The sequence below is a fragment of the Carettochelys insculpta genome, chromosome 7, assembly GCF_033958435.1.
Source record: "Carettochelys insculpta isolate YL-2023 chromosome 7, ASM3395843v1, whole genome shotgun sequence".
In the NCBI taxonomy this organism is placed as follows: Eukaryota; Metazoa; Chordata; order Testudines; family Carettochelyidae; genus Carettochelys; species Carettochelys insculpta.
In genome coordinates this window covers 41379390-41405220 of record NC_134143.1, presented here as the reverse complement: position 1 = coordinate 41405220, position 25831 = coordinate 41379390, and the positions used below count along the sequence as shown (strand labels likewise).

General features: G+C 43.7%; 1 protein-coding gene across 2 annotated transcripts in view; it reads left to right on the top strand.

Annotated features, from left to right (window-relative positions):
- PLCE1 (phospholipase C epsilon 1) overlaps positions 1-25831 on the top strand; it is a 313002-nt gene that overhangs the window by 226744 nt on the left and 60427 nt on the right. For both annotated transcript variants that reach the window (XM_075000375.1, XM_075000376.1), the window contains exons 5-8: positions 4934-5079; positions 6868-7126; positions 18182-18390; positions 24077-24118. In XM_075000375.1, coding sequence (XP_074856476.1) covers positions 4934-5079; positions 6868-7126; positions 18182-18390; positions 24077-24118 — 656 coding nt within the window. The remainder of the gene's footprint in view (positions 1-4933; positions 5080-6867; positions 7127-18181; positions 18391-24076; positions 24119-25831) is intronic.

Sequence of the window (25831 nt, the reverse complement as noted above, 5' to 3'; positions counted from 1 at the left end):
CAGATCCAGCCCCTCTTGGAAACAAATGGGTCATTCAGAATAGAGATAGAAATTATTGAAGGATTTAGATTTTTTTTTCTTATTAGGTAGAATTTATCATGGCCTGCAATTGAAGAAATTGCTATGCTTTTTTCCTTAATGTATATTTAAAGCAATCTATAATTTAGGAAAGTAAATATGAATTATTCTGCCTGCGAGGAAGTCTATCTCAGCTGCAGGCAAGCTCTGGAGGTGAAGTATATCCCTGCTGTCAGTGAATAGTAAGTTTTGCTTCTGTCTCCAAGATGTATCTGGCCCTAAACTGAAGTATCCATTCAAACAGATCTGTGTGCCTTTACTGCTCAAAGGAAGGAAATGTTCAGATAAGCAGAGACAGGTTTTCTTCTTATTTACTGTTACATTGTTTTCTTAAACTGTTAATGAAAGAAGAGAATTGAATGATACTGCTTTTAAATAATATGAACAAAGATTGTGGCATATTATGGAAAGGATAATGTGGCACATATATCAGTAGAAAGAAAGATAGGTTGCACTTGTATTTAGCAACTGAGGCAATCCAGATGCTGACCTACAGCCACAATTCTAGCTGGTCATGTGGTTTACATTTTATTAAATTACTTATTACAGGATGCACCGTAAAATGTTGTAACTCTAATTGTATAATTTTGCAATACATATTAGATATTATACGGCATATGTAATTGTAACAGGATATGAAATTGGGGCATTCATTTTGTACAGTCTGCTCTATGGTGAAACAAATATTAGCTATAATATTTGTAGTATTGCTCAGTCATCATTTATTTCATGTAACATTCTTCATTGCTGTATCAGTCTGTTTTGTCCAATTAAGGAATAACTAGAACATTTTAAACCAAAACAAAAGGGTGGTGCTGATCCACAGCCTACTGGAGTCAATAGTCTTTTTCCATTGACTTCTATGAGCTTTGGATCATGTCCTGTGTGCGTAAATTGTCTAATATATAAAATCCATCAAAGTATGAATAATGGGCCTACATACCTATAGGATTTGCACTACAGAAACATACTAGACAATAATGCTAATCAATATCAAACATCAGTATATATCACAAGTTATGCTGTTCACATAGTTCACAGAAATGCATGCATTCTATTAATTCAATTTTTACTTTTCTTTTTTCTCCAAAGAGGAAAAATGAGGCCTTAATCTTCTAGCATTGGATGAGGATCTCACTCTTGATTATGAGGACACAAGTGGTGTAATTGGGTGCTAACAAGTATCAGAGAGGTAGCCGAGTTAGTCTGTATCTTCAAAAACAACAAGAAGTCCTGTTGCACCTTATAGACTAACAGATATTTTGGTGCACAAGCTTTCATGGGCAAAGACCTGCTTCATCAGATTCAGATCCAGCTGGGAGTGAATTCCCCATACAGAAGAATTGTGGAAGAAACCTGATGTCAGAGCCAAGCTGGGGATTAGGGATGGAGCAGAAAAGCTGTTCCCAGAACAGAGCAGCAGCACCTAGCACTACAGATATTCTGGACAGTGATGCTGCCCTTAGGCTAAAAAGGATGTTGAAAATTAGACAGTCCAGAATCAGGAATGGCTTAAAAGCACCTTACCCCTTTCTCCATCTGTGAGTTTTGTGCTGCACATTTTAGAGGCACCGCACAGAATTTCATTCTTTATGTGCAGCCCTTTTTAAAAATATACTTACTTGAGTGTGCATTTACTTAAAATGTAGGACTGTTTTCTGCCTCTTGACTAAGTTAGGTCTTTTCTACAACATGCATTTCCTTGCACCAGATGCCTGCTGGAAAAATACATTTCCTTATGCACAGTAGTGTGCCATGCACTAACTTACCCATCTGGATCCTGCTGGAACACATTAAAAGTTCCCTACATCATGTTAATATAGTACTTTTCGAAATGGAATTATGTGAATGTGCACCAGGAAACTTTTTGTATATGCCAGCATTAGTCCACAAGGTATCTATGCAAATATGTACTGGAGTTTTTACATCTCTGTTGTAGACTAATGCTCTATGCTTACCATGCTTAATGAAAATTGGCTTATGGGTATGAATATACATAACTAGAAGAAGCTTTCTGAAAAACCCACCGTGTAACCTAACATTGAAGAAGCTGTGATGCCCTGAATTTGCATATTCTGTTTTTGTGCATTTAATTTTCTCGTATGAGAAGTTAGTAGTGGTGAGTGGCAACCTGTTTGTTTAGCCAAAACTTTTAGTAATACTTGAAGAACTTAATGACTGGGTGATTGAGTCGATGACCTGTGACTGATTTTGTTTTTTCTTGTAAGCCTGAACTGTGGTTGGTCCTACTGACCATGCATCTGCCTGATGCTGGAACCCATTTTGGCAAGAAAAATTTGAATTGAGCACAAAGAATTTCCACCTTGGGCACAAGGGCTAAAAAGGAGGGAACCAAACAATAGGGACAGTCACCAGATGTCAGGATATGCCCCCCCCCGCCACTTACCACCTGAGGAGCCAGCTAACATGTGACATCTAACGTTAAATAGGGAAGGATCAGGCCATAGCGAGGAGCCAGCTCACATGTGACATCTAACACTAAATAGGGAAGGATCAGGCCATAGCTAGGAGACTGCTTAGGTTGTGAAAGAGATTATTAGATCAACTCTTCAGGATAAAAATTTGCTTGTAACAAATTTCTTAATGTATTAGGATTAGCTAGTGTGTCTTGTTTATTTTGGCTTAGTAATTTACTTTGATCTGTCTTCACTTGCAATCACTTAAATCCTACTTTTTATACTTAACAAAAACACTTGTTCATCAAGCCCAGTGTAAATAGTGTTACTTAGGGAGGAGCAACCATTTTGCATCCTTTTCATTGATAAAAAGGGCTAATCTTATGAGCTTTCAATGTGTAAAACTTTTTACAGAGTAAGAAGAAGTTATTTGGGGTTTTGTTCCCTTTTAGAGTTTGTGTTCTGAGGGAGCAGAGCTGGTTCAGTGCCTCTGTTGCTCTGCAGTGGGTTGGTAACCCCAGCTCTGAATCTTGGCTGGGGGAGATCAGAGCTTCTGGCCCCTTAGGACAGGTATTGGAAAGGCTTACAGTGCAGGAAAGATTTCCTGCTGGATCAACACACCGGACGACAACTGTGAAGGCACTTCTGTCATCCAACCCGTCGCAGAATAGGCAAGCCCTTAGATACTATTTTAAACTCATGTCAATATATAGGAAAAATAATTGCATCTCATTGACTTAATTTCCTGCTGTTAATTTATTTAAAGAAAGAAACTTAAATATAAGTCTATTTGAATAATGCTGAAAATATGATAAAGCCAACAACAAAACTCTCTTTTCTTTCCTTCACAGTTGCCCTAATATTATTTAAATACATTCTTTTGTTAATAATATTGTATGTTAATACATTTCAACATTAAGGAAATAGTGGAACTCAACTTTGTTATTTGATTAAATTGGGTATCAAAAAGGTTGAAAAGTAAGAGAATAATCATATCTTTGTTCTTACTGTATTTGCTCTTCTTATGAGGGGTACAGCATACTATGCATAGGCTCATAAAAATATTGTGATGTGTATATAACTCTTAAATGATCTCATAAATTGTTTTCAATTAAGTCAACAAAGTTTTAGTTCATTTCACATTTAATCTGTGTCTTTAAATAAATCAGTAAGACATGAAATGCAGATAACTTTCACTGGGGAAGTCAGCAGTCTCCAATATTATGTGGTGCTCTCGCCATGAATGGCTATAAGCCCATTAATTGTTCAATGTTGAAAGAAAAATAAAATTTAGTGTCAATGAGCAGATCAAATTTATTATTTTATACTTAAAAATATTTCTACAGTGACAGAAACCAACCCCTTGGGATCCATAGTGTAAAAAGAAACAGTTGCTTTAAATTATCAAAACAAAAAGCAGTCAAGTAGCACTTTAAAGACTAGCAAAACAGTTTATAAGGTGAGCTTTTGTGGGACAGACCCACTTCTTCAGACGAACCCACATCTGTCCCACGAAAGCTCACCTAATAAACTATTTTGCTAGTGTTTAAAGTGCTACTTGACTGCTTTTTGTTTTGATAGTGTATAGACAAGCCTGGCTCCCTCTCTGTTGCTTTAAATTAGGTTTCCATGTGAAATGCATCTGTTTTTTGTACGTGTTATGGGAAAGTAAACTGAAAATTTTCAGAATGGTAAATATATGTTCCTGATCAGATTTTAAGTATAAACAGAATCATATAGTTTGTAGACTTCTGTGACGGACATTAATTGACCAACAGAATTTAACAATATGGTCAAATTTGGGAAGTGTTATTTTCTGCTTTATTTCTTATGTAACAAATAGCTATAGCAGCTAATTATTGAAAGTATTTATAGTATATTGTAGGGAATAAGTTTGTACATCAAGAAAAATATATACAAATGCCAGCTCAGTCAACTCAAGCAAATATTTTTCTTTTATTTACTGCTGCTTGTGATCTGTACCACAAGTTGAAAAAAGTAAGTTACCTTATCTAAGGCTAAAATGTTCAAAGCCACCTAGGAGATGTGTGCACCAGTTCCCATTGAATGTATTGGGAATTGCTCTTGAAAATCCTTTAGGCAGCTTTGAAAATCTTACCCTAGCCTTCAATGACCTAGATGTATGCAGAACATCTGTTCAGCATTTTTAAATAAATAACTTTAGAAAGCATATTGAGATTCAGATACTTTGCATACATGTGTGTGATATTTATGTGCACACAGTATATAAAACATTATATAATCTAAGTGGTGAATGTTTTTGTGTGATTTTATTCTGTACGTATACATACCTACTTTTTCCCCAGATAGTGACAATTTAAGATTAAAATCAATTCAATGTAGTGCACTAAATGTGTGAGTTTTCCAAATAACATAGCCTCAGCTGATTTCTTGTACTGTACATTTTGTTTTATTAGGTGAGCTCTTGGGTCACATGGCTGATCCTTACTGCTGGCTCTATTGAAGAGAAACGAGAAGCCTTCTCATATTTAGTACATGTGGCAAAATGCTGCTGGAACATGGGAAACTATAATGCTGTAATGGAATTCTTGGCAGGACTTAGGTACTGGTAACTCATTTTTACATCAATAAGTTTCAGAGAGGGATTGACCTACAGCTTGTGTCAAGCACAATGCTTCTCTGAAGAACAGTGTGTGGCATTAAATCAATTACTCTGTTAAACAGTATTCTGTTGCTAAGTCACATAATTTCATCTTTTGAATTTCTCATAATTATTCTGGAAAAAATTAAGCATAGTGAAAAACAGACGTTTTCTCAATGCTCTGAAGACATCATCCATCCTGGTACATGCTGAATATGTTAAATTGAAAACATGGTCATACATATTTAAAATAGCTGATTTTAAATAAGAAAAGAACACTGTAAAGCAGTTCAGTTTTAAGTGTTTGACCCACTACAACTACTATAATTTTAGGGTTGGAGTTTCAATAACAAAGGTAGCAAAACTAAATGTTAAAGTAATATTAGAACTTGGCCAAAAAGAAATGCCAAATACAGCTCCTGCCTCAGTTCCCTCCATTTTACCTTTGTCAAATCTTTAATGTGTTTTTACTGCAGCTTTTTGTGGTTTAATAAGCACACTCTGTGCTTGTAGTTTACATTTTTAATGTATGACACATATTCAAAGCACTCGCAAACATAAGAGGCCTTGTCCAGCAGAACACATCCACAACTTGCCAGACCATGCAAGCCTGAGAAGGCTTGGAATGATTGTAATATGACAAGCCAGCCTATTCAGGGACAAGTCAAAACTGAAGTAAGTTTAATTATGGTTCCTGTTGTGCCCTGCATAAGGGAAGGATAGTGCCATTGTCTGCTGGCATTATTCCCTGGACAAGGAGACAGTGTGGTGAGTGACATCCTATAGTTAGCTGTCCTGTAGCACTGCTGATGTTCAAAGTGAGGTAGAATTGATATGGCTGTGCCCCAATGTGCTCCTCCAGGTGTAATCCACAGACCCAGGGGCATGGTTCAGCTTCCCATACAGTGGCACCTAGACCACATACAGAGAGAGACTGAGTCGCCTCTACAGCTTCAGCTGGTAGGCAGCTGGTTTTTAGCTCAAACTGTGAGGTTCCCACAACAAGTTCCAAAGGTCCGAGGTTCAAGTCCACCTGCCCTGGTTACAGAGGTATGAGAGAGCTTCTAGAAGTGCTAGTGCCTACTCTTATGCACTTTTAAAAACATTTTTTTGTTTGGATATAAACAGTCATTTGAGAATCTACAAGATAAACCATTCAGCATCATGCTAGTACATAAAAGCTGGAAAGTGAAACTAACTAGAAATAAGTGAAATTGCATATTTTATCATTTATTTTCATGTCCAAGCTGAACAAAATGCAAAAAAATTAAGAATATGAATGCTTTAATGTTTTCATTTCACTCTTGTCTAAGGGATTACTAGTAATACAGTACAGGAAATGTTATCAACAGATAAGTTTCTCTTATTGTTCCTTTAACTATCTCTGATTTCATCTCAATACTCTTTATTTTAAGGCAGTATAACAAGATAAATGTAAGATACTTGTCTTTGCCTTCCCAACCGTTTGTGTATAATTCTCTTAGGCTCTGTTGAAAATCACAGCTGTTGCTCTAGCAACATCTAGATCTCATTACTCAGTTTTGCACATTCATTTCAGTTATTCAAAAGAAAAAATTGCTCTTTTCCTTAGGAATACCTAACGGGATTTGTCTCGTTCATTTCTGAATAATGCTAATGAAAGTGAGACTAATTTTCCCTCATAGAAAAGATCAGCTTGTGATGTTAAACTTCAAATTAAACTGTTTTTTAAATTTTTCTTATAAATGTTTTGTTGCCTATTTGCAATAGGTCTAGAAAAGTTTTAAAAATGTGGCAGTTCATGGATCAGTCTGATATTGAAACCATGCGAAGTCTGAAGGATGCTATGGCGCAACATGAATCATCTTCTGAATACCAAAAAGTAGTAAATCGTGCTCTGAATATTCCAGGCTGCAAAGTAGTCCCTTTCTGTGGTGTATTTTTAAAGGAGCTTTGTGAGGTACTGGATGGAGCAGCAAGCCTCATCAAACTTTGCCCACAGTATAATTCCCAGGATGACACATTAGAGGTAAATGACTAAGAAATGGTATTAATGTTCTGTATGATTAAATGTCCTTACCCTGTATACCAAATTGTAGCTTATGTGGAAATATTATTTCACAAATATTGGCGATGACAGTTTATTGTTCCCCTTTTTGTTCAATGTAGATGGTGAAACTTTTTGTGGCTTTCTCTAATGCAATGTACAATCCATGGTAGCAAATAGAGATGCATGAAAATTTTAAAATTTAAGTATATTGTTTACATATAGGAATGACTGACAAATATATTACAGTTGCAGTTGGAATGAACAGTGAATGCTTTTGCCAAAGAACCTCATTCTGAAAAGTGCTAGGCCTTTCCTTGTAGACATTAATGCTCTTAACTTGCACATAAGTCAGTAAAAATGTAGATAAAGAAGAGTTCCCATCCTCAGTGCTTTCAGACCCTTCAGATATGAAAAGAAACAATTCTTCTAGTATGTGTCAGTGCGACTCCTGAGATAGATTCTCAGACATGCAAGCTTCTTCTTCGAGTGTCCCCGTGGGTGCTCCACATTAGGTGTCGGGCTCGCCCGGCGCCGCAGATCGGATCTTCCAAGCAGTTTCTGCCGGACCGCGCATGCGCCGGTGCGCGCCGCTCCCCCGCGCGCTCCCGGCCATGTGCGCGATCCGGTCCCCGCCAGTTCCTCTTAACCGCCGTCGGCTGCAGACGGAATCCAACTAGGCTAAGGCCAAGTAGTGTATTCAATGGCTTTATCTGTTTTTTCTTAAAGTTTTTTCAGGCACTTAGGCTACTATAAGCTAGCCGTTTGTTATTTTGTAAAAAAAAAAAAAAAAAAAAAAACAACAACGAACAAGCTAGGAGAGGGACAGCTCAGCCAGTCCCAGTAACAAGCGCCGGAGGCCAGGAGCTAGGGCTATCAGCCCTCCGGCTAAGGCAGACCATCGGACGGGGAAAACGGCACAAAGAAGGTGCTAAGTACCCACTTAAAAACACAAAGACTCACCAACAATGTCCTCTTCAGGCTTTAAAAAAAAAAAAAAAAAAAAAAAATGCTGCTTCTTGACAAGGCCCTCCAGCCAGAAGTGCCGGAGCGGCCGCAGCAGGAGGGACCCTCCGGGGCCCTTAAAAGGAAAGCTGCCTCCCTCACCCCATCAGCGCAGAAACGGAGGAAAGTATCTCCAGCCCGATCCCTGCCGGCAGCAACAGCGAGCGGGACGGGAGGAGCAAGCAGCCCCCAGCCGCAGCAACAGCTGATCGGCGGCGGCACGGAGAGCCACGTGGAAGCGGCTCGGCCTCCAATACTCAGCCAGCCTCCCCGCACCGCAGGTAGGGCGGCGGCTAAGCAAACGCCGGTACTGGCGGCACCGCAGGCAGCGGCACCGACCCCCGGGGAACCGGCGGTGCAGAGCGCGCAGGCACGCAGCCTGCCGGCACCGGAGGACACCGCACATGCGGCATCGCCCTCGAGCGTGCCGAGCTCGGTGCAGACGGGGCCGGAATCCCCTGTATGCTCCCCAGCCCGATCCCTGCCGGCAGCAACAGCGAGCGGGACGGGAGGAGCGAGCAGCCCCCAGCCGCAGCAACAGCTGATCAGCGGCGGCACGGAGAGCCACGTGGAAGCAGCTCAGCCTCCGATAATCAGCCAGCCGCCCCGCACCGCAGGCAGGGCGGCGGCTAAACAAGCGCTGGTACCAGCGGCACCGCAGGCAGCGGCACCGACCCCTGGGGAACCGGCGGTGCAGAGCGCGCAGGCACGTAGCCTGCCGGCACTGGAGGACACCGCACGTGCGGCACCGCCCTTGAGCGTGCCGAGCTCGGTGCGGACGCCGGAATGCCCTGTATGCCCCCCAGCCCGATCCCTGCCGGCAGCAACAACGAGCGGGACGGGAGGAGCGAGCAGCCCCCAGCCGCAGCAACAGCTGATCGGCGGCGGCACGGAGAGCCACGTGCAAGCGGCTCACCCTTCGATAATCAGCCAGCCGCCCCGCACCGCAGGCAGGGCGGCGGCTAAACAAGCGCCGGTACCACCGACCCCTGGAAAACCGGCGGTGCAGAGCGCGCAGGCACGCAGCCTGCCGGCACCGAAGGACACCGCACATGCGGCACCGACTTCGAGTGTGCCGAGCTCGGTGCGGACGTGGCCGGGATCCCCTGTAAGTCAGGGGCGGAGTTACCTCCTCAAGGGAGGGGGAAGACTGCACACAAGAGGAGGCATTGCAGCCCCTCTCCGCACAGGGCTGTGTAGTTGCTTTCTCACAGCCCTCCGCTATGTTGCAGACTCCAACTAGAAGGCAGGGGTCCCCCCACTCCTTGGCCTACCCAGAGCCCCCTTCTCCATTTCTGCAACCAGCCTCACCCTGGCTGGGACCACCTCCACCCTTCCTGGGATTTGAACCGCTGGACTATTAGGCAAAGTCGCTCTCTCCAGGGTCTCGACGGTCTCCCTCCCCCAGACGCAAAGGGTATGCACCAAGGGAGTGGTCTAGGTCACCTTCCCAAGACCAGTGCTTATACTGCCGTGGTCGCCCCTACCACGCAGGGCATAGACACCATCGGCAATCTACTAGGGAAAGATCCCTACGAACGATCTCGTACCCCCAAGGGCAATTGTGACCGGGGACAGAGACTTAAGCATCTCAGGGGGGACTGGTTATGGAACCCCGAGATTTTTCCTCGCACACCTCTAGTGAGAGGGTGTACCATCATCAGCAGGAACCGGAAGGGTCCAGAAAGACGTACCCCAGCGGTTCCTCGCTTTCCTCCCCGGATGAGGCTACGGCCCCGGGGGGCGTCCATCCTCCGGACGATCTCAAACAGTTCCAAGAGCTGTTTTACGAGGGTGGCCTTCACGCAAGGCTTCCAGACAGCAAAGGTGCAAGAGCAACACCATAAGCTCCTCAAAAATCTGAGACCTCCGGCCTCCTCCAAAATAGCAATACCGCTGATGACGCAATCTTGGAGCCTGCCACTATAATATGGCAGACTCCTGCGACTATTCCGCCTGTCCACAAAAGAGCGAAAAAAAAAAAAAAAAAAAAAAAAAAAAAATACTTCGTGCCCACGAAGGGCATGGAGTTCCTGTTCAGCCACCCACAACCAAATTCTTTGGTGGCGGAGTCGTCGCAACGTGGGGGAATAAACAAACATGCCAAAAAGCTAGAGCTGTTGGGCAGAAAGGTCTACTCCTCCTCCACGCTACTGTTGCCAATGGCAAATTACGCAGCGCATCTAGCGAACCATAATTTCAACAACCACATTAGGTTGACCTCCCTCATGGACTCGCTTCCAGAGGGCACGAAACCAGTGCTCAAGGCCATCATCCGACCATTTTATAACCAGTGGCAAAGGATCACCACAGACACATGGGTGCTGGAGATCATAGCCACGGGGTACGCCATCCCCTCCCAGTTGCTCCCACCGCCATGACCTCCACCCGGGGCCCCACCTCCAGGAGACCTCCCATGTAGCGAGGCTCAAGCAGGAGGTAGACCATCTCATGCTCGTAGGGGCAGTGGAAAGAGTGCCGGAGCAACTGCAAGGGAGAGGGTTCTACTCGAGGTACTTCCTCACGGGGAGGTCCATCTTAGATTTTCGAGGCCTCACCGGTACCTGCGCAAGCAACGTTTTCGGATGATCACAAACGCCTCCATCCTTACGGCACTAGACGATGGAGATTGGTTCGCAGCCCTCGACTTACAAGGTCCTACCGTTTGGGCTCTCCTCAGCCCCCAGAGTCTTCACCAAGACCTTGGCAGTGGTGTCAGCCTACCTGCACAGACAGGGGGTATTTATATTCCAGTATCTGAATGACTGCCTACTCAAAGGGGCCTCAAAGGAGGAGGTACTACGCATAATATGTGTCACAGCAGGCACGTTCTCTTCGCTCGGCCTGCTTATCAATCTGACAAAATCAAAGACAGACCCCACACAGGACATAGAGTTCGTAGGGGCACGCATAAATTCTATTACAGCGAGGGCGTATCTACCAGAGACTCGCTTTCGGGCCATCGGCTCCCTCGCGCAAGGCTTCACCTTCAGCCCTATGGTGCCGGTTCTGACGTGCTTACAGCCGCTGGGCCACATGGCAGCAGCAACGTTTCGTACAACAGAACGCCAGGTTACACATGCGCAGCATGCAGCATTGGCTGGCGAGCGTATACAAACCGGCAGCACACACTGTTCACAGGATGGCGTCGCCCACAACGGAGGTGCGCAAATCCCTGCAATGGTGGGTAAACCCAGAGAACCTGCTAACAAGGGTACCCTTCCACCAACCACACGTATTGGTTTTTCTTACTACAGATGCCCCCCTCATAGGGTGGGGAGCACACATGGGCGAAGAGGTGACGCAAGGGCTGTGGTCCTCTATGGAGCAGTCACTGCACACAAATATACTGGAGCTCAAAGCAGTGTTCAACGCCTGCAGACACTTTCGAGACCAACTGAAAGGCAAGGTAGTCGGGATCAGTACAGACGATACCTCCACCATGTTTTATATAAATCGGCAAGGAGGAGCTCGGTCCCGTGCCTTATGTGTAGAAGCAGTCCGGTTGTGGAACTGCTGCATCGCCAACAATGTAACCTTGAAAGCCTCGTACTTACCAGGCGCTCGCAATGTGAAGGCAAACCAGCTGAGCAGGCGTTTCGCACTCACGCACGAGTGGCAGATCCGTCCCGATCTGCTGCAACCGATTTTTCCACGCATGGGGTTTTTCCCCAGATAGACCCTGTTTGCTACTCAGCACAACAAGAAGTGCCCACAATTCTGCTCCAGGGCAGGACTGGGATGGGGGTCCCTGAGGGATGCCTTCGCGATCTCATGGAGGGGCCCCCTGCTTTACGCTTTCCCTCCCACAGTGCTCATCCACAAAGTGTTGCAGAAAGCCAGGAGGGAAGGAACCTGAATGATCCTGATAGTCCCAACGTGGGATCGACAGCAATGGTTCCCCCTATTCCTGCGCATGTCGGACCGGCCACTGAGGTCCCCTCCGGTGGCGCGGGATCTGCTCACGCAAGCCCAGGGGTCCATAGTGCATCCGCACCCCCAAAGCCTGCGACTACAAACGTGGTTAATCCATGGCTCAGCTCCCTAGAGAGCACATGTACGGAGGAAGTGCAGCACGTCCTAGAAAGTAGCAGGAGGACTTCCACCAGGAAGACCTTCAAGCAGAAATGGACTCGCTTTACGGCATGGTGTTCTACCAAACAGCTAGCCCCCCTTTCGGTGCCTATGGCTGTGATATTAGAGTATTTACTGGACCTCAAGAGAGGAGGACTCTCGCTATCCTCGTTTCAGGTCCACCTGGCCGCCATTTTGGTGTTCAGACACGAAGAGGAAGGGCACACGGTGTTCGCCCATCCCATGGTTACCAGGTTCTTCAAAGGGCTGGTAAGCCTATACCCCCCTCAGAAACCGCTTCCACCTCTGTGGAACTCGGACCTGGTGCTTAATGCGAAAAGGGGACCACCGTTTGAGCCTTTGGCCACGGTTTCCCTCCGCCTCCTTATGATGAAGACGACCTTTCTTCTCGCAATCACGTCAGCTCGCAGGGTGAGCGAGCTTGAGGCAGTTATGGCAACGCCGCCCTGCGCTGTTTTTCCAAGGAGGCGGTAACCATACGGCTGCATCCAGCCTTTGTTCCTAAAGTTTCTTTCTGAGTTTCATACTAACGAACCTATTGTTTACCCTTGTTTATCCAAAGCCTCATAACTCTAACAAAGAGGTGCGCCTACACCTCCTGGACGTGAGCAGGCGCTAGCTTTCTATATGGACAGGACCAAGTCCTTCCGGAGAACGGATAGGCTCCTAGTCTCTATCGCTCCCAAATCAAAAGGAGAATGTCTCTCTTCGCAGAGAATCTCTAAGCACATCGTATCTTGCATAAAAATGTGCTACAAACTCAAAAAGACTCCTTTACTGGCCACGCCCAGGGCTCATTCCACTAGGGCGGTGGCAGCATCAACAGTCTTTTTTCAAGGGCGTTGCGCTAAAAGACATTTGCAGAGTGGCGACCTGGTCATCCTGTGACACCTTCGCCAAACATTACGCCCTTCACAGGGTATTCCAAGAGGATACCCGTCTCTTGGCAGCGGTCCTCTCGGGGACAAGCTGCACATAATCCGATTACCCACCTCCTATCTTGGGTTACTGCTGGGTAGTCACCTAATGTGGAGCACCCACGGGGACACTCGAAGAAGAAAGAAAGGTTACTCACCGTAGTAACGGTGGTTCTTCGAGATGTGTCCCCGTGGGTGCTCCACTACCCGCCCATCCTCCCCGCTCCGGATCTCTGTTTAGTGTTTTGCAGGAGCATCCGAGGCGGTTGGTCAAGGAACTGGCGGGGACCGGATCGCGCACATGGCCGGGAGCGCGCGGGGGAGCGGCGCGCACCGGCGCATGCGCGGTCCGGCAGAAACTGCTTGGAAGATCCGATCTGCGGCGCCGGGCGAGCCCGACACCTAATGTGGAGCACCCACGGGGACACATCTCGAAGAACCACCGTTACTACGGTGAGTAACCTTTCTATATAGTCTTTTGAATAGCAACATCCATCAGGGCCATGGATGCACCCCATGCTACTTTGTGCTCTCATGCAAAGGCATAAAAGGTTGAGAGGCCCAGATCCCCAACACCACTACCTTCTTGCCAGTTTCTTTTTACTCTCTGTAGCAGAGGAACAGGCGTGGAATTTGTCTAACCTGTTTCCGGTTTCAGAAGCCTTTTCCAGTAAAGAAACCCTTCTGCACTTGTCCTTTTAATTAGATCCTTCATCTTCGATGTTTTTAGCAGTTACAACGGACGGGCGGGCGGACACACACACACACACACACACCATTTACAACAAAGCAAAGTGCTTTGTGCTAATGGCTAGCTATTGTATGCTCAAAACCCACTAAGTTTATGGTTGGACAAAGCAGATTCATAGATTGCAAGGCCAGAAGGGACCGTTGTTAATCATCTGGTTTGACCTCTACGACACAGGCCATAGAACTTTCTCAAACTAATTCCATTTGAAATCGAAAAGATATTTTTAAAAAAATATAATTTTAAAATTTCAAGTGATAGAGCCTCTGTCCCAACCTTTGATAAATTGTTCCAGTGGTTGGTTGATTGCCCTCATTGTTTAAAATTATTTGCCTCATTTCAGCCTAAATTTGTCTAACCTCAACTTCTAGTCTGTTCTGTCTTGGCTAAGGCCAGCAAATGTTCCATCTGCCACTGCTTTTCAAACCACACCTGTAAATTCCAGGAAATGAGGCTTAAACTGCACCTCTTTGCGCTGTCCAGGAAGGTAATTTCTGATCCAGGAGCACTGGAACCGAGGAGATTGTTCATTGAGAATCTTGTCTATCATGCACCACATCTTTGGCACCGGGGGGAAAAGAGGGCAAAAAGAGTGCCAACACCACTGGATACCAGTGCTGCCATCAACAGCAACTCTAACACTGACTGCATTAACATCGTCAGGACAAAGATACCTGGCACTGACCTCTTAAATGGAAATATGTTCCACCACCAAACATAAACACAGTAATCAACTGCTATCAAAGTTGGTTTCCTCAGCTGGGAATCAAGGCCTAGGCAGAAACCCTTGAAATCCTCAGCCTTGATATGGAATAGTGTTGTACCACTATCAGTGAGATCAAAGAGCTCAGATATGGGTGCACTGGTAGTCATACTGGTATAGTGAACTGCTCCACTTCTGATCCTGAAACCAGATTCCTTTCGTGGTATCAAGGTACTCATTCAAAAACCATCCCTCCCCACTCCTCTTGGCGCCAGAACCAGCCCAGACACCAATACTGATACTGGTATCAGCTCCACAAGCATCAGTGCCAGAAACCATGTAGATTGGCACTGTTTTTCCCAGAGAGCTGTTTTCTCCTTCTCATCACCAGGCCATTTCTTCTTCTCTGTCTCAGACAAGGAACCATTGCCAAGAAGGAAAGGAAAATACCTGCAAGGTATGTGGAACCAAGCCCCAGCACAGGACCAGGCATGGATGTAAGGTGACCATCCCTCATGTTTTTGGCAGGACATCCCCATATTTCAGGTACCAGGAAGGCATCCAAACTTATTTTAACAAAGGGGCTACTTGCCCTGTATTGGCTCCCTGCTGGCTTATCTTTTCCCCTGACCAGCACACAGGTGCAGCTGCTGGCCAGAGCATACTCACATGCTGGCCAGCCACACCAGAGGGAGCCAGCAGGGGGCCATGCAGAGCAAGGGGCATGTTTGGGCATAGGGGGCAGCTACCTCCTCTCTCCCAGCTCCCCAAGACATGGGGAGCAGGGAGTGCACGGGCGCAACTGCTGTGCAATTTCCACCTTCCCATGCCTCGGGGGAACCAGCAGGAGCACTGCTGCCGCTGCTGCCTCCTTACCAGCTCCCCTAGGCTTGGGGAAACCAGGAGCAGCACTGGTGCAACAGCCACCCCGTTCCCAGCTCCCTGAGGTGCTGGGAGCCCACCTGCACAGCTGCCGTCTCCTTCCCAGTGCCCCGAGGTGTGGGGCAGCCAGGGAGGTTCCCCTGGGCAGCAGCCCTTGGAAGCAGCAGCTGGGTAGCCTCCCTCCCTGTCCCATATTTGGGATAGGGGGATATGGTCACCCTAAATGGATGGGACAGTTTCGCCAGTACCAGTCCTACTTGCTGCATTGACTATATTGAGGCCCCATCTTCCCACAGGTCTTGGCTCAGGACTTCCTCCAGTGGCTCCAAAAAAAAAAAAAAAAAGTGATCCTGATCACGATCAGCAATGCTTCCTGAAATGCTCTCACCAGAACTGCATGGACCTTCCAAAGACATGACAGAGTTAATAAAGGAGACATTACAGATGCCTTCCCTACTTTAAGAATTCTCCTTATTCCTGAATGAATCTGCCACGACAGCCCCAGCAATGGCTGTCAGCAACTTTCAGACCTTCCTGAAGCTGTCAGCAGGGCTAGTTGACATTCCGGACATGGAAATGTTGGTGATGCAGGAAAACAATCCACGGATTATTTAACAACCTCAGCACCTCCAAGTACACAACAATTGCCCTCCCAATCAATGAGGCCATACTAGATCCAGTGAAGGGTTTGTGGCACATCCCTGCATAATTTTTTTTTCTGTCTCAGAAGCACCTAGAAAAAGCATACCAGGTCCCATCCAGAGATATTTGATTACTTTTATGCCCATCTGACACTGGGGTTGCTCATCATCTGCAGTCCAGGAGAGGGCCAGATCCACCAAGGGGATTTCAGAGATAAGGACCCCCACAAAGTGAAAGGATGGATGCTTTGTGGAAAGAGAGCATCTCTCTCATTCTTCATTACAGCCAGTCTACTGGTGTTTGCATAATACAACTTTCTGTTATTCTTCCTTCCTCAGTTCCCACAGGTATAGGGTAAAGAACTGTTACATGATCAAGGAGGGACAGATGATAGCCATTACGAGTGGCAATGGATGATTCCAATACAGTTGCATAATGTTCCACAGCAGTCATAAAGGCACCAAGTCTTCTGGCCTCAGGCACCTGGAGTATTTTCTAAAAGGAAACAGTTCCTGGTGGGAGCAGCCCAACATAGTCAGAACCCATTGCATGTCCCGAAACTGAAGATACTGGTCCATTTGCTGAAAATTAAAATATTTGGGGATTTTAGTTCAATTAAGATTTATCTGGTGACAATTTCAGCACATCATCTACAAAGTCAGCCTCTTTCAATCGTCTCTCATCTGTCAGTATCCAGATTCCTTAAGTGCCTTATGCATTCTGACTGCTTAGTTAGAGACACTGCATGAGACTTCAAAATTGTCCTTCATAGCCTTATGGACCCCAACTTTGAGTCCCTCTTCAGTGCATTACTCTCCAAAACAGTATTCTTGGTCACCATCACTTCAACCATTAGAGTCACTAAGATCCAGGAGCTCATGGCAGAATCTCTAGTCTACTTGGTTTCATAGAGACAGTGTTCCTGAAATCTTATGCAAAATTCCTTCCCAGCATGGTTTTAGAAATGCATTTGAATCACTCAGTCAACTCACTTGTGTTCATCCCATAAGCCACATTCCAGGTAACAGGAGGCAAAACTCCATACCTTGGAGTTATCCTGGGTTCTTTGAAACTATGTGGACAGGATCAAATCTTTCTGACAATCCCCACGTCTATAGGAGGCTCTTGCTGGGCTTTCTAAAGAGCAAAACATTTCATCCCTAGAATGTATCTCACTGTGCTACCAGTTGGCTGATCCACTCTCACTGACAGTTTAGGAATTATTCTGCCAGAGTTAAAGTGGCATCCTCAGCATGGCTCTGCAACGTGCCAGTGTCTGAAATCTGCCAGGCTGCAATGTGGTGCAATCTGTTTGTGTTTGTAAGGCATTATGCCTTGGACTTGATGCAAAGTTTGAAAGAGATGTATTCCTCATGCCCACCACCCTGAAGAGGCTATTACTTGACAGTCACCTATACTGGAGGGATCCATGCATACACATACCTGAAGAAAGAAAATGTTACCCTACAGAAAATGTGATTTCTCAAGGTGATGTTAACAGTGTGGATCCCATGACCTGTCCTCTGCTGCAGGGAAACTGAGTCAGGGTCAGTTCCTTGGACCCTTAATCCTTTTCTATAGGAGCACAAGAAGACACAAGGTTAAAGTATGGCCCTGGTGGACATTGCTATTAAAAAAATCAACCTTGCATACATGTGGTACAGCTGTATGTACAGTGAAATCCATGCTGACATCATCTTGAAAAATCATGGCTATTATAAGGTTAAAAACTGTTCATTCTTTACCATTCTATTTTTGTCCTTTTTATCCATCCAAATCATCCTGCAAGTGTAGAGATTGAAGCTGAGATTTTTCAGAGTCTAAAGTAATTAATATTTGTTTGTTTGTTTATATTACTGTAATGCCTAGAAGGCCTGGTAATGGACCGGAATTAGGTTTCCAACTTCCACTGAAGACTAAGTCAGTGGGAGATCTGTACCTCATACATCAAGGAGCCTTTGATAATCTCAGGTTAAACTGTATTTGTCTGTTTACTTGAGTATGCTCTATTCTAACTGTTTAATTTACTATTTGGGCTTTTTTAGTTTGTTTCAGATTATAATGGACAAGATAATTTCTTGCAACGAGTGGGCCAAGATGGTTTAAATAATACAGAAAAAGAATCAACAGCAAACAGTATCTTTCAAACCATTCGGAGTTGTAACCGCAATTTGGAATCTGAAGATGGAGAAGACAATTTAGGTGAAGGAGACAATTCAAGAAGAAACTCACTGAAGGATAGAAACCGATACCAGTAAGTTTTATATTTCAGAGGTTACTGTGCTATTTTTCTGTTTGTGGTCAAGATTTTTCATGTTTAATTTGCTGGTGTTGGAGTCTCAGTTATGGTAGCAACATGAAATTTGAACATAAAAGGATCCTTGAATTTTGTCCCTTCCAGTTTCACATTAGCTATGCTTGATATCAGGATGCTCAGGCACTTGGAATCTCTTTCAGTAGTCTTATCTTCTTTTGTAAACATTTTCAGGCAAATTTATTTCATCTTGTCTGGAGAGATTTAGAAACTCAGAGCTGTAGTTAAGATTTTGATCATGTGATGGAGTGGACTAGGCCTCAAGGCTCACTGCTGGAGGATTTGTGACCCTGCCCCAGAAAAGAGCAGTAGTGAGGTTCTCCAAGCTCCCTGGAGAAACTGTGTGAGAAGCAGCCATTCAGAGCCCAGCAAGCCAGAAAAGAGTTGCTGAGCCAAAGCCAATCAGTTTCTTGTTGGATTTGTAAGAGCCTGAAGGGTGTGGCTGGCTGGCAGAACTTAAGAGCCATGGACAGAGCAGTGCTGCCAGGAGCTGGAGGGAATGAGAAGGAGCCCTGACCTGAGTACTGGGGACTCTATTTTGTACAAAGCCCAGAGTAGTTAAGGGCACAGACAGTGCAGGACTGTGGGGAAGTGGCCCTGTGAATTAGAATAATGGTAGAACTGAAATGAATGAGCACAGCAGACAGCTGCTATCTGCAGAGTCCCTGGGCTGGGACCCAGAGTAGTGGATGGGTCTGGGTTCCCCTGCAAACCATTGGGAAGAAGAAGCCTGGACATTAAAGCACCCCAAGGTGGAAACTGAAGCATAGTGACCCAACTAGAGAATTGTATCAAGAATGGGAGGACATGGTCTGAGGAGGGAGTTCTGGGACACCACTCTATGCTGGAACAGGGTTAAGCAAAGGGAGAGTGCAGGTACACTGCAACAGGGACACATGCAAGAGGATAGTGAAACCCATCCATGGATCAGTTGTGCCAAGAATAGCACATGGCACCTCTGTTATCAGAGCACAGAACGTTATATCCTGTAGGTTAGAACAGTGTTCTGCCCTCATTAATATAAACATTGTTTATTATTGTTTGTAAGCCTGATACTTTTTAAGGTTATGTTCATATGAGGTCCATAAATTATCTCAGGAAGAATATTTAAAAGCTATTGAACACTTTGAATTTTCACACTGATTTGTTCCAGTTATTCATCATAGGGGTTTCTTTAATTATGACTTGTAGGAAAGCTCAGCGCTCAGCAATCTCAGATTCACAATTCTACTTGTATAATGAGGGGTCGGTCCAGTACTAGATCACTGCCATACCAGTATACAATGTAGTATCGGTCACATTGGAATAATGCTATGTCCAGAGCTTGCTAAATCATTTGGTCTTCAAATTGTTGCTTTGTTTTTCTAGTTGTCTCTTGTTGAATTTAAAGAGGAAAAAACTTTTTAAATGAACATGAAATTGGTTTTAAGTGTCTAGCTTCCAACTAGTGATAAGTCTCCCACAGTGCATTTCTAATTTTCCAAAGTGATGCAGCACAGAAACAGGAGAAAGGTGAATTTGGATGATATGGTAACTCTTTGTCCATCCCACAGTCATTCCCAAGGACAGGTGTATTTCTGTTATAAAGAGAAGAACTTTTGTTTTTACTAACAGCTTTAGTCAAATCAAACAAGTTTAAAATATCACAGCAGCAAGTAGTTAACAGGAAGCATGCTTCGTAACTCCCTACCAGTATTATATAAAGTAGTCTGAACCACATGAGAGACACTAAAATAACCACATGTTTAAAGGTAAATGATTCTGCCACCTGTCTATAAAATCCAATAAGTGAGCATCTGAAAAGGAACTACCAGCTTCCTGTGTTTATTTAATTTACATGCAATTGTAAATTTCTTTTTCAAGAAACCATCAGTTTCCTGAATGCTTTCTAATAGAATTATTAACATCTGGCCTTAGTTCCTTCTGAGCAGCAAATCAGCGCTGATGCCAAGACAGGCTGTCCTACTTCACTGTCCATTTACTTCATCCCTTAATTTCAGAAGAGGGCTGTATGAAGCACATAGTCTTTTGAATTTCTTACAACTTATGCCTATTCTTCTAGAAATGATTTTTCTTCACTAACATTTAACATTTTAAACATAGCATTTCATTCACTGCTCAAATTGAAAAGAAACATAGGAAAACATTTCACTTACCAAACAAAGTAACAAAGGGGTAGCCATATTAGTCTATCTGCAAAAACAATGAGAAATCCTGTGGCACTTTATAGACTAACAGATAAATCGAAGCATAAGTTTTCATGAGCAACGACCTTGTGTGTGCACCTGTTGAAGTGGGTCTTTGCCCATGAAAGCTTATGCTTCAATATATCAGCTAGCCTATCAAGTGCCACAGGACTTCTCATTGTTTTTTGGAACAAAGTAAAATGCTTCTAGAAATGGGCCAAGGAATATATGGGAAGATAACTTCAGTTAGTGTATAATCGTTGCTTTGGAGCATATTTCTGTAACTATATACATAAATGAACTGAAATTAATACATCCTTCTTTGAGCAGTACCAGTATGCCCTGAAGACCTCACACATATATAATTAAGCCCTCCTGGATGAGAGCAGTCAGCCTATGAAGTCTCCTTTCCCTTTCTACTCCCCCTGTTTTCTGCTTCTTGTGCACATTGACAGTGCTGGGGGGTACAGAAGATTGGACCACAAAAGGATGAGGAAATATTATATTACTCTCTTTTTGTGTGGAGGCTGGAAAAATACTTTTTTAAAATACACTAATCCCTCGCTACACAAGTACAATTGGTTCCCAAATTTCTGCTCGTAGGCGAAAACTCATAAGAGCAACACTAAAGTCCCATTAAAATACATGTAAAAGTCTCCAGTTCATTCCAAGGGCTTGTAACTTGACATAAACCGGTTGAGTTTAGGTACTTTTCTGATGTATTTGAATAGTTTGGCACCAGAAATACGATGTAGTGTATGTATGTAGAGCAGGGATTTCCAACCTATGGGTTGGGACTCAAACATGGATCCCATTAGATTTGTTAAAGGTCACCAGCTGGGCAGTTTCCAGCTGCATGTAGCTGTTAAAGAAGCCATTTGCAGTTTCTTTGTACTGCTGCCTCTGGCAGATATCTATCAACAGCGATAACTGCTGGAGATGGCAGCTCTCTCTGTCACTAGAGACAGCAATTACCTTATGCCTGCGTGCTGAAATCTTAACACTTGAGTTAACTGCTGGGAGCAGGAGGGCTGGGGGAGTCACCCAGCCCAGCAGCCCCATTTAAGAGGCTGCGGGAAGAGGAGGAGTGTCTAAGGCTGGGGCTGTTGAGGGATGTGGGGAGGCAGTTTGGGGCTGCTGGGGGGTGTAAGTCTTGGGGCAGCTTGGGGCTGCTGGTTGGGGTGTAAGCCTTGGGGCTGCTGGGGGTCTTTAAGGCTAAGGGTGGTTTGTGGCTGCTGGGCAGTTTTAAGGCTGGAGGCAGTTTGGGACCATGGGGGGGGGTCAGTTAAAACCTGGACGAGGGTGAGGTCTGCGGGGCAGGTGGGGGGTCTAACACAGTAAACAACCTACAACCCCTGCATAACTTGAATTTTCCTGCAAGGGGAGGGGAGCCAGGAACCACTAGGGCTGGTCAGTTTCCTGGCTCGCAGAGTGGCAAGGGCTTGGCACCAGGGGCAGGCTGGTTGCAGTCTCCCCATGGCTTGTGGGGCTGGGAAGCTGATCAGCTCATGGCTGATCAGTTTCACATTCCCGCCATTGCAGGGGAGGGAACCAAGCTAAGAGCCTTCTCCCTCTCTTCGCCCAGCCGAAGGGCTATCAGATAGCTGCATGTCTGAGGGAAGGGAGGGAGAAGGCTCCATCTGCAGGTCTCCCCGGCTCCGGCCAGGGACCCCGCTCATATAAGTGGGGGAAGTTCACTCATATAGTGAGTAAAGGTAGGTATATGTGTTCCTCGTTTTAGCGAGGACTCATAAGTAAAGTACTCATTAAACAAGGGATGGGTGTATTGTACATTGCTGTCAGCTTTTCCAGTGAGATGGGAATAGTATTTTGAGTGTAATATACTGAGGTCATTAACTTAAGCTCTTTTCTTAGTGTCCATGTCTACACTACAGCAAGCTTTTAAAAGATGATCTTCTGGAATATCTCCTTTTGAAAGAGCGCCTCCACACACAAAAAAGTGTATGGAAAGATTGATCCACTCTTTCACTAGAGAGTGTCCACACAGCCTCCACTCTTTCAAAAAGAATGGGCCAGGGATTGAAAAATCCAGTGCCATGAGGTCTGCTCTTTTGAAAAAATGGCCTGCGGTGTATCTACACAAACTTGTTTTCCAAAGAAGCTTTCAGAAGGAGGTGCTCTTCATCATCGAGGAGTGGAAGAGAGCTTCTGGAAGAAGAGCCAAATTCTTTCGATTTTGGATAGAAAGAGCGTATTGTGTGTGTGGATGCTTTGCGTATTCTTTCTAAAAGGGCCTGATTTTCCAAAAGAACTTGCCAGTGTAGACATGGCCAGTAAAATTAAAAAGCAGTTTTAATTATCGTTATTTAATCCAACTAAAGTAATAGAAATCTTGATTTTTGCAAGTGTGACACATAAAACTAATGTTGTGTTATTTGGGGAAATAACATCACATAATTTGCTTCATTGTCATAGTTCAAAATGAAAATGAAGATCTTCCATGAATTGCTTTTTCCTGAAATAAATATAGAACTGAGGCCATGAGTCCCCAGAAATAGGTAACGTAGTTCTGAAGAACATGAGGAGCATCTAACAAAGTCAGGGAATATCTTTATCAAATTTCCCACTGTTACAAGTTAGCACACAGTGATCAATTACTTTGCTATTCACCAGGAATTTTCTGACAACCAAAGAGAGTGTTAATGTTTCATTTTTATTGGGTTTTCCTCTATTTAGGCATAAAACAATGTGGGTAGGAAGGCAGAAAAGTGCCAAAGCAAGCACAGTTATTTATCATGTCCTTTATAGATCACACCTGTGACAGAGAGAATAAGGGTTACTTTTTAATTTAACATGCTTATGTTTCAAATTATTCAAACTTTGAAATTAAAATATTGTCAGAATCAAGGTAGACCGGAGTAAATTGAAACAGATGCTCCTCCTAATTTTTCTGTAGTTTAATGTTTTCAGGCACAAAAGTGTATGAGATTGGACATCTATAAAAGATGGGTGTCATTGGAGAAGGGGGAATTACAAAATATACTTGTAATTTTATATCCATGAAAGTGATATGGCTGCGGGTTACAGGTTTACCTATCCGTTCTCAAGGAAAAACTGCAGTTTCATTTTGATTTGTTAGAAATCTACATTGTTTGAGGATGGAAAAGAACTGACCTTTAGAAGCTTTCCTGTAGTACATGCACTTTTTCAAGGTTTGTTAATCAGTTAAATTATGTAGCAGTTCTAAATTTTGCCACATAATCCTTTCAATGGTTGAACCCACTTTAAGAGAGAAACAATGTTGTGTATGTATGAATAAATACCTTTAATCCTTTAAAGCACAGTAATTTCTCTTTTAAATGTAAAAATCTACAAGAGTTTTCTTGTATATATTGCATCCCTTGCTATTTCCTTCCTAAAACTACATGTTGTTCTAACATTTCCTTTTATCTGTTTCTTTCATTCCTATTGCATCTCAGTACAACATATGCAAAGACAGCCTGTGAATCAAACAGAGTTCTGTAAGTTTGATCTCAACACCTCCTAAGCTATGTAACTTGTGCTAGCTACAGCCAGCAATTAATTAAGTGTGTTCTTTGCATGGCAGCTTCATATAAATCTGCACTGAAATCTGAATCCTTCCTGTGCTGTAAACTGTTCCTTAGGGCACGAATAAGGCTCTGCCACCCCGTCTATTCTGGGTTGCTCTTTGCAAGTCTCTCTGTTGTTAAATCTTATAAATATTGTCTAGAATATTTGTGGGGTTGACTGCTTTTTTCAATTTGAAAACGTGTTCTTGTATGGTCATGACACATACTTTAATGCACAGATATAGAGTGAGATGCATTGAAGTCAACAGAAGGGCATACTAGTTGATTATCTGATGTGTGTATGTTATTTTTACATTTGGTACTGTAGTATGTATATGTGGTGTGGATTTAGAGTTAGTGGGACCCTGTGCTCAGCTTTATTTTGGGGGCCCCCAGGGGACCCACCAAAGAAAAAGAACATTCACTCTTCCTGCCCCTCCCATTTTTCATTCTTTTTAATTCATCCTCCTGTATACATGCAGTAAACTCTTTTTAACTGGCATTCTATCATCCAGAACTCTCAAATAACCAGCATTTTAACCCTAAGCGTATTTTAGTTAACGTTTTCCTTAAGTATAGTATAGTGAAAGTAAATATAAATAAATACAGTAGGTGTTTACAATGTACAATACTACTGTTGGTAAATGAAGTACTCTGCATATATTTTGTTTGCTTTTTAATATCTAATCTTGTTTTTCTTTAGTGCTATGCATTGCTAGGGATGCCTCTCTATTATCTTGAATATTTGAATATCTGGCAACCTCCCGGTCCCGGGGCTGCCAGGTATGAAAGAGTTTACTTTAAGTAATAAGAAGTAAATGAAAATAAAGTGCCATTCCTTGATTGTTCTTGAAGTCTTTTTTTTTTCCCACAGGCCACTTGAATATTGTTTGTACCATTAGCTAACTATTGGAAAGTGCTTTGGATGAAAACACTTAATTAAAATACCTTTCCTCAGTCCACCTGAACGGAGTTCTCGGAGCACAATTTGAGTCCTTTCTGTTCTAGATGAAAACTTGTATTTGCATTATGCTAACATGAAAAAATAGGTAAAAATAAAATGTACAGATGACGCATGGTTGGAAAAATAAAAGTTAACTTCCTCTGAAGAAACTTATTCAATTTGAAAAAAATTATTCAGATAGCTCTATTTCTGTACTTTTTCTTTACTAAGTCTTCATAAGCAATATTTTGTAAAGAGGCACTTTCAATTTTCAGTATTGCTGAACTAGTCAAATGACCCTGATTCATCATATTTTGCACATAATTTTAACTTGTTTCAATACAGAAAAAGAACATTCACAAAAGCATTTGTGACAGATATTGTTAAAAATATTTTCAGAATGGTTGCTACATTTAGAAAAGTTGTCTGCAAACCATTATGTATAAGTCTATGTAAATCAACTTGTGCTCTTGAAGAACAGACCTCATCTTCTCAATAAAATGAATTAAATGTTTCACTTCACCTTCAAAAAGATATGTGTCTGTGTCATCTCCGTAGAATTCACTTACTGTAATAGTTTTTAGCATTTTCATCCATACTTCTTAATCCTGGGCCCAGCCTTACCGGGGTTACGAGGGCTCTGCCACACAGCGGTTCAAGGGTGCATAAGGGTTCAAGCAAGGCTGCTTACACAATAGTCA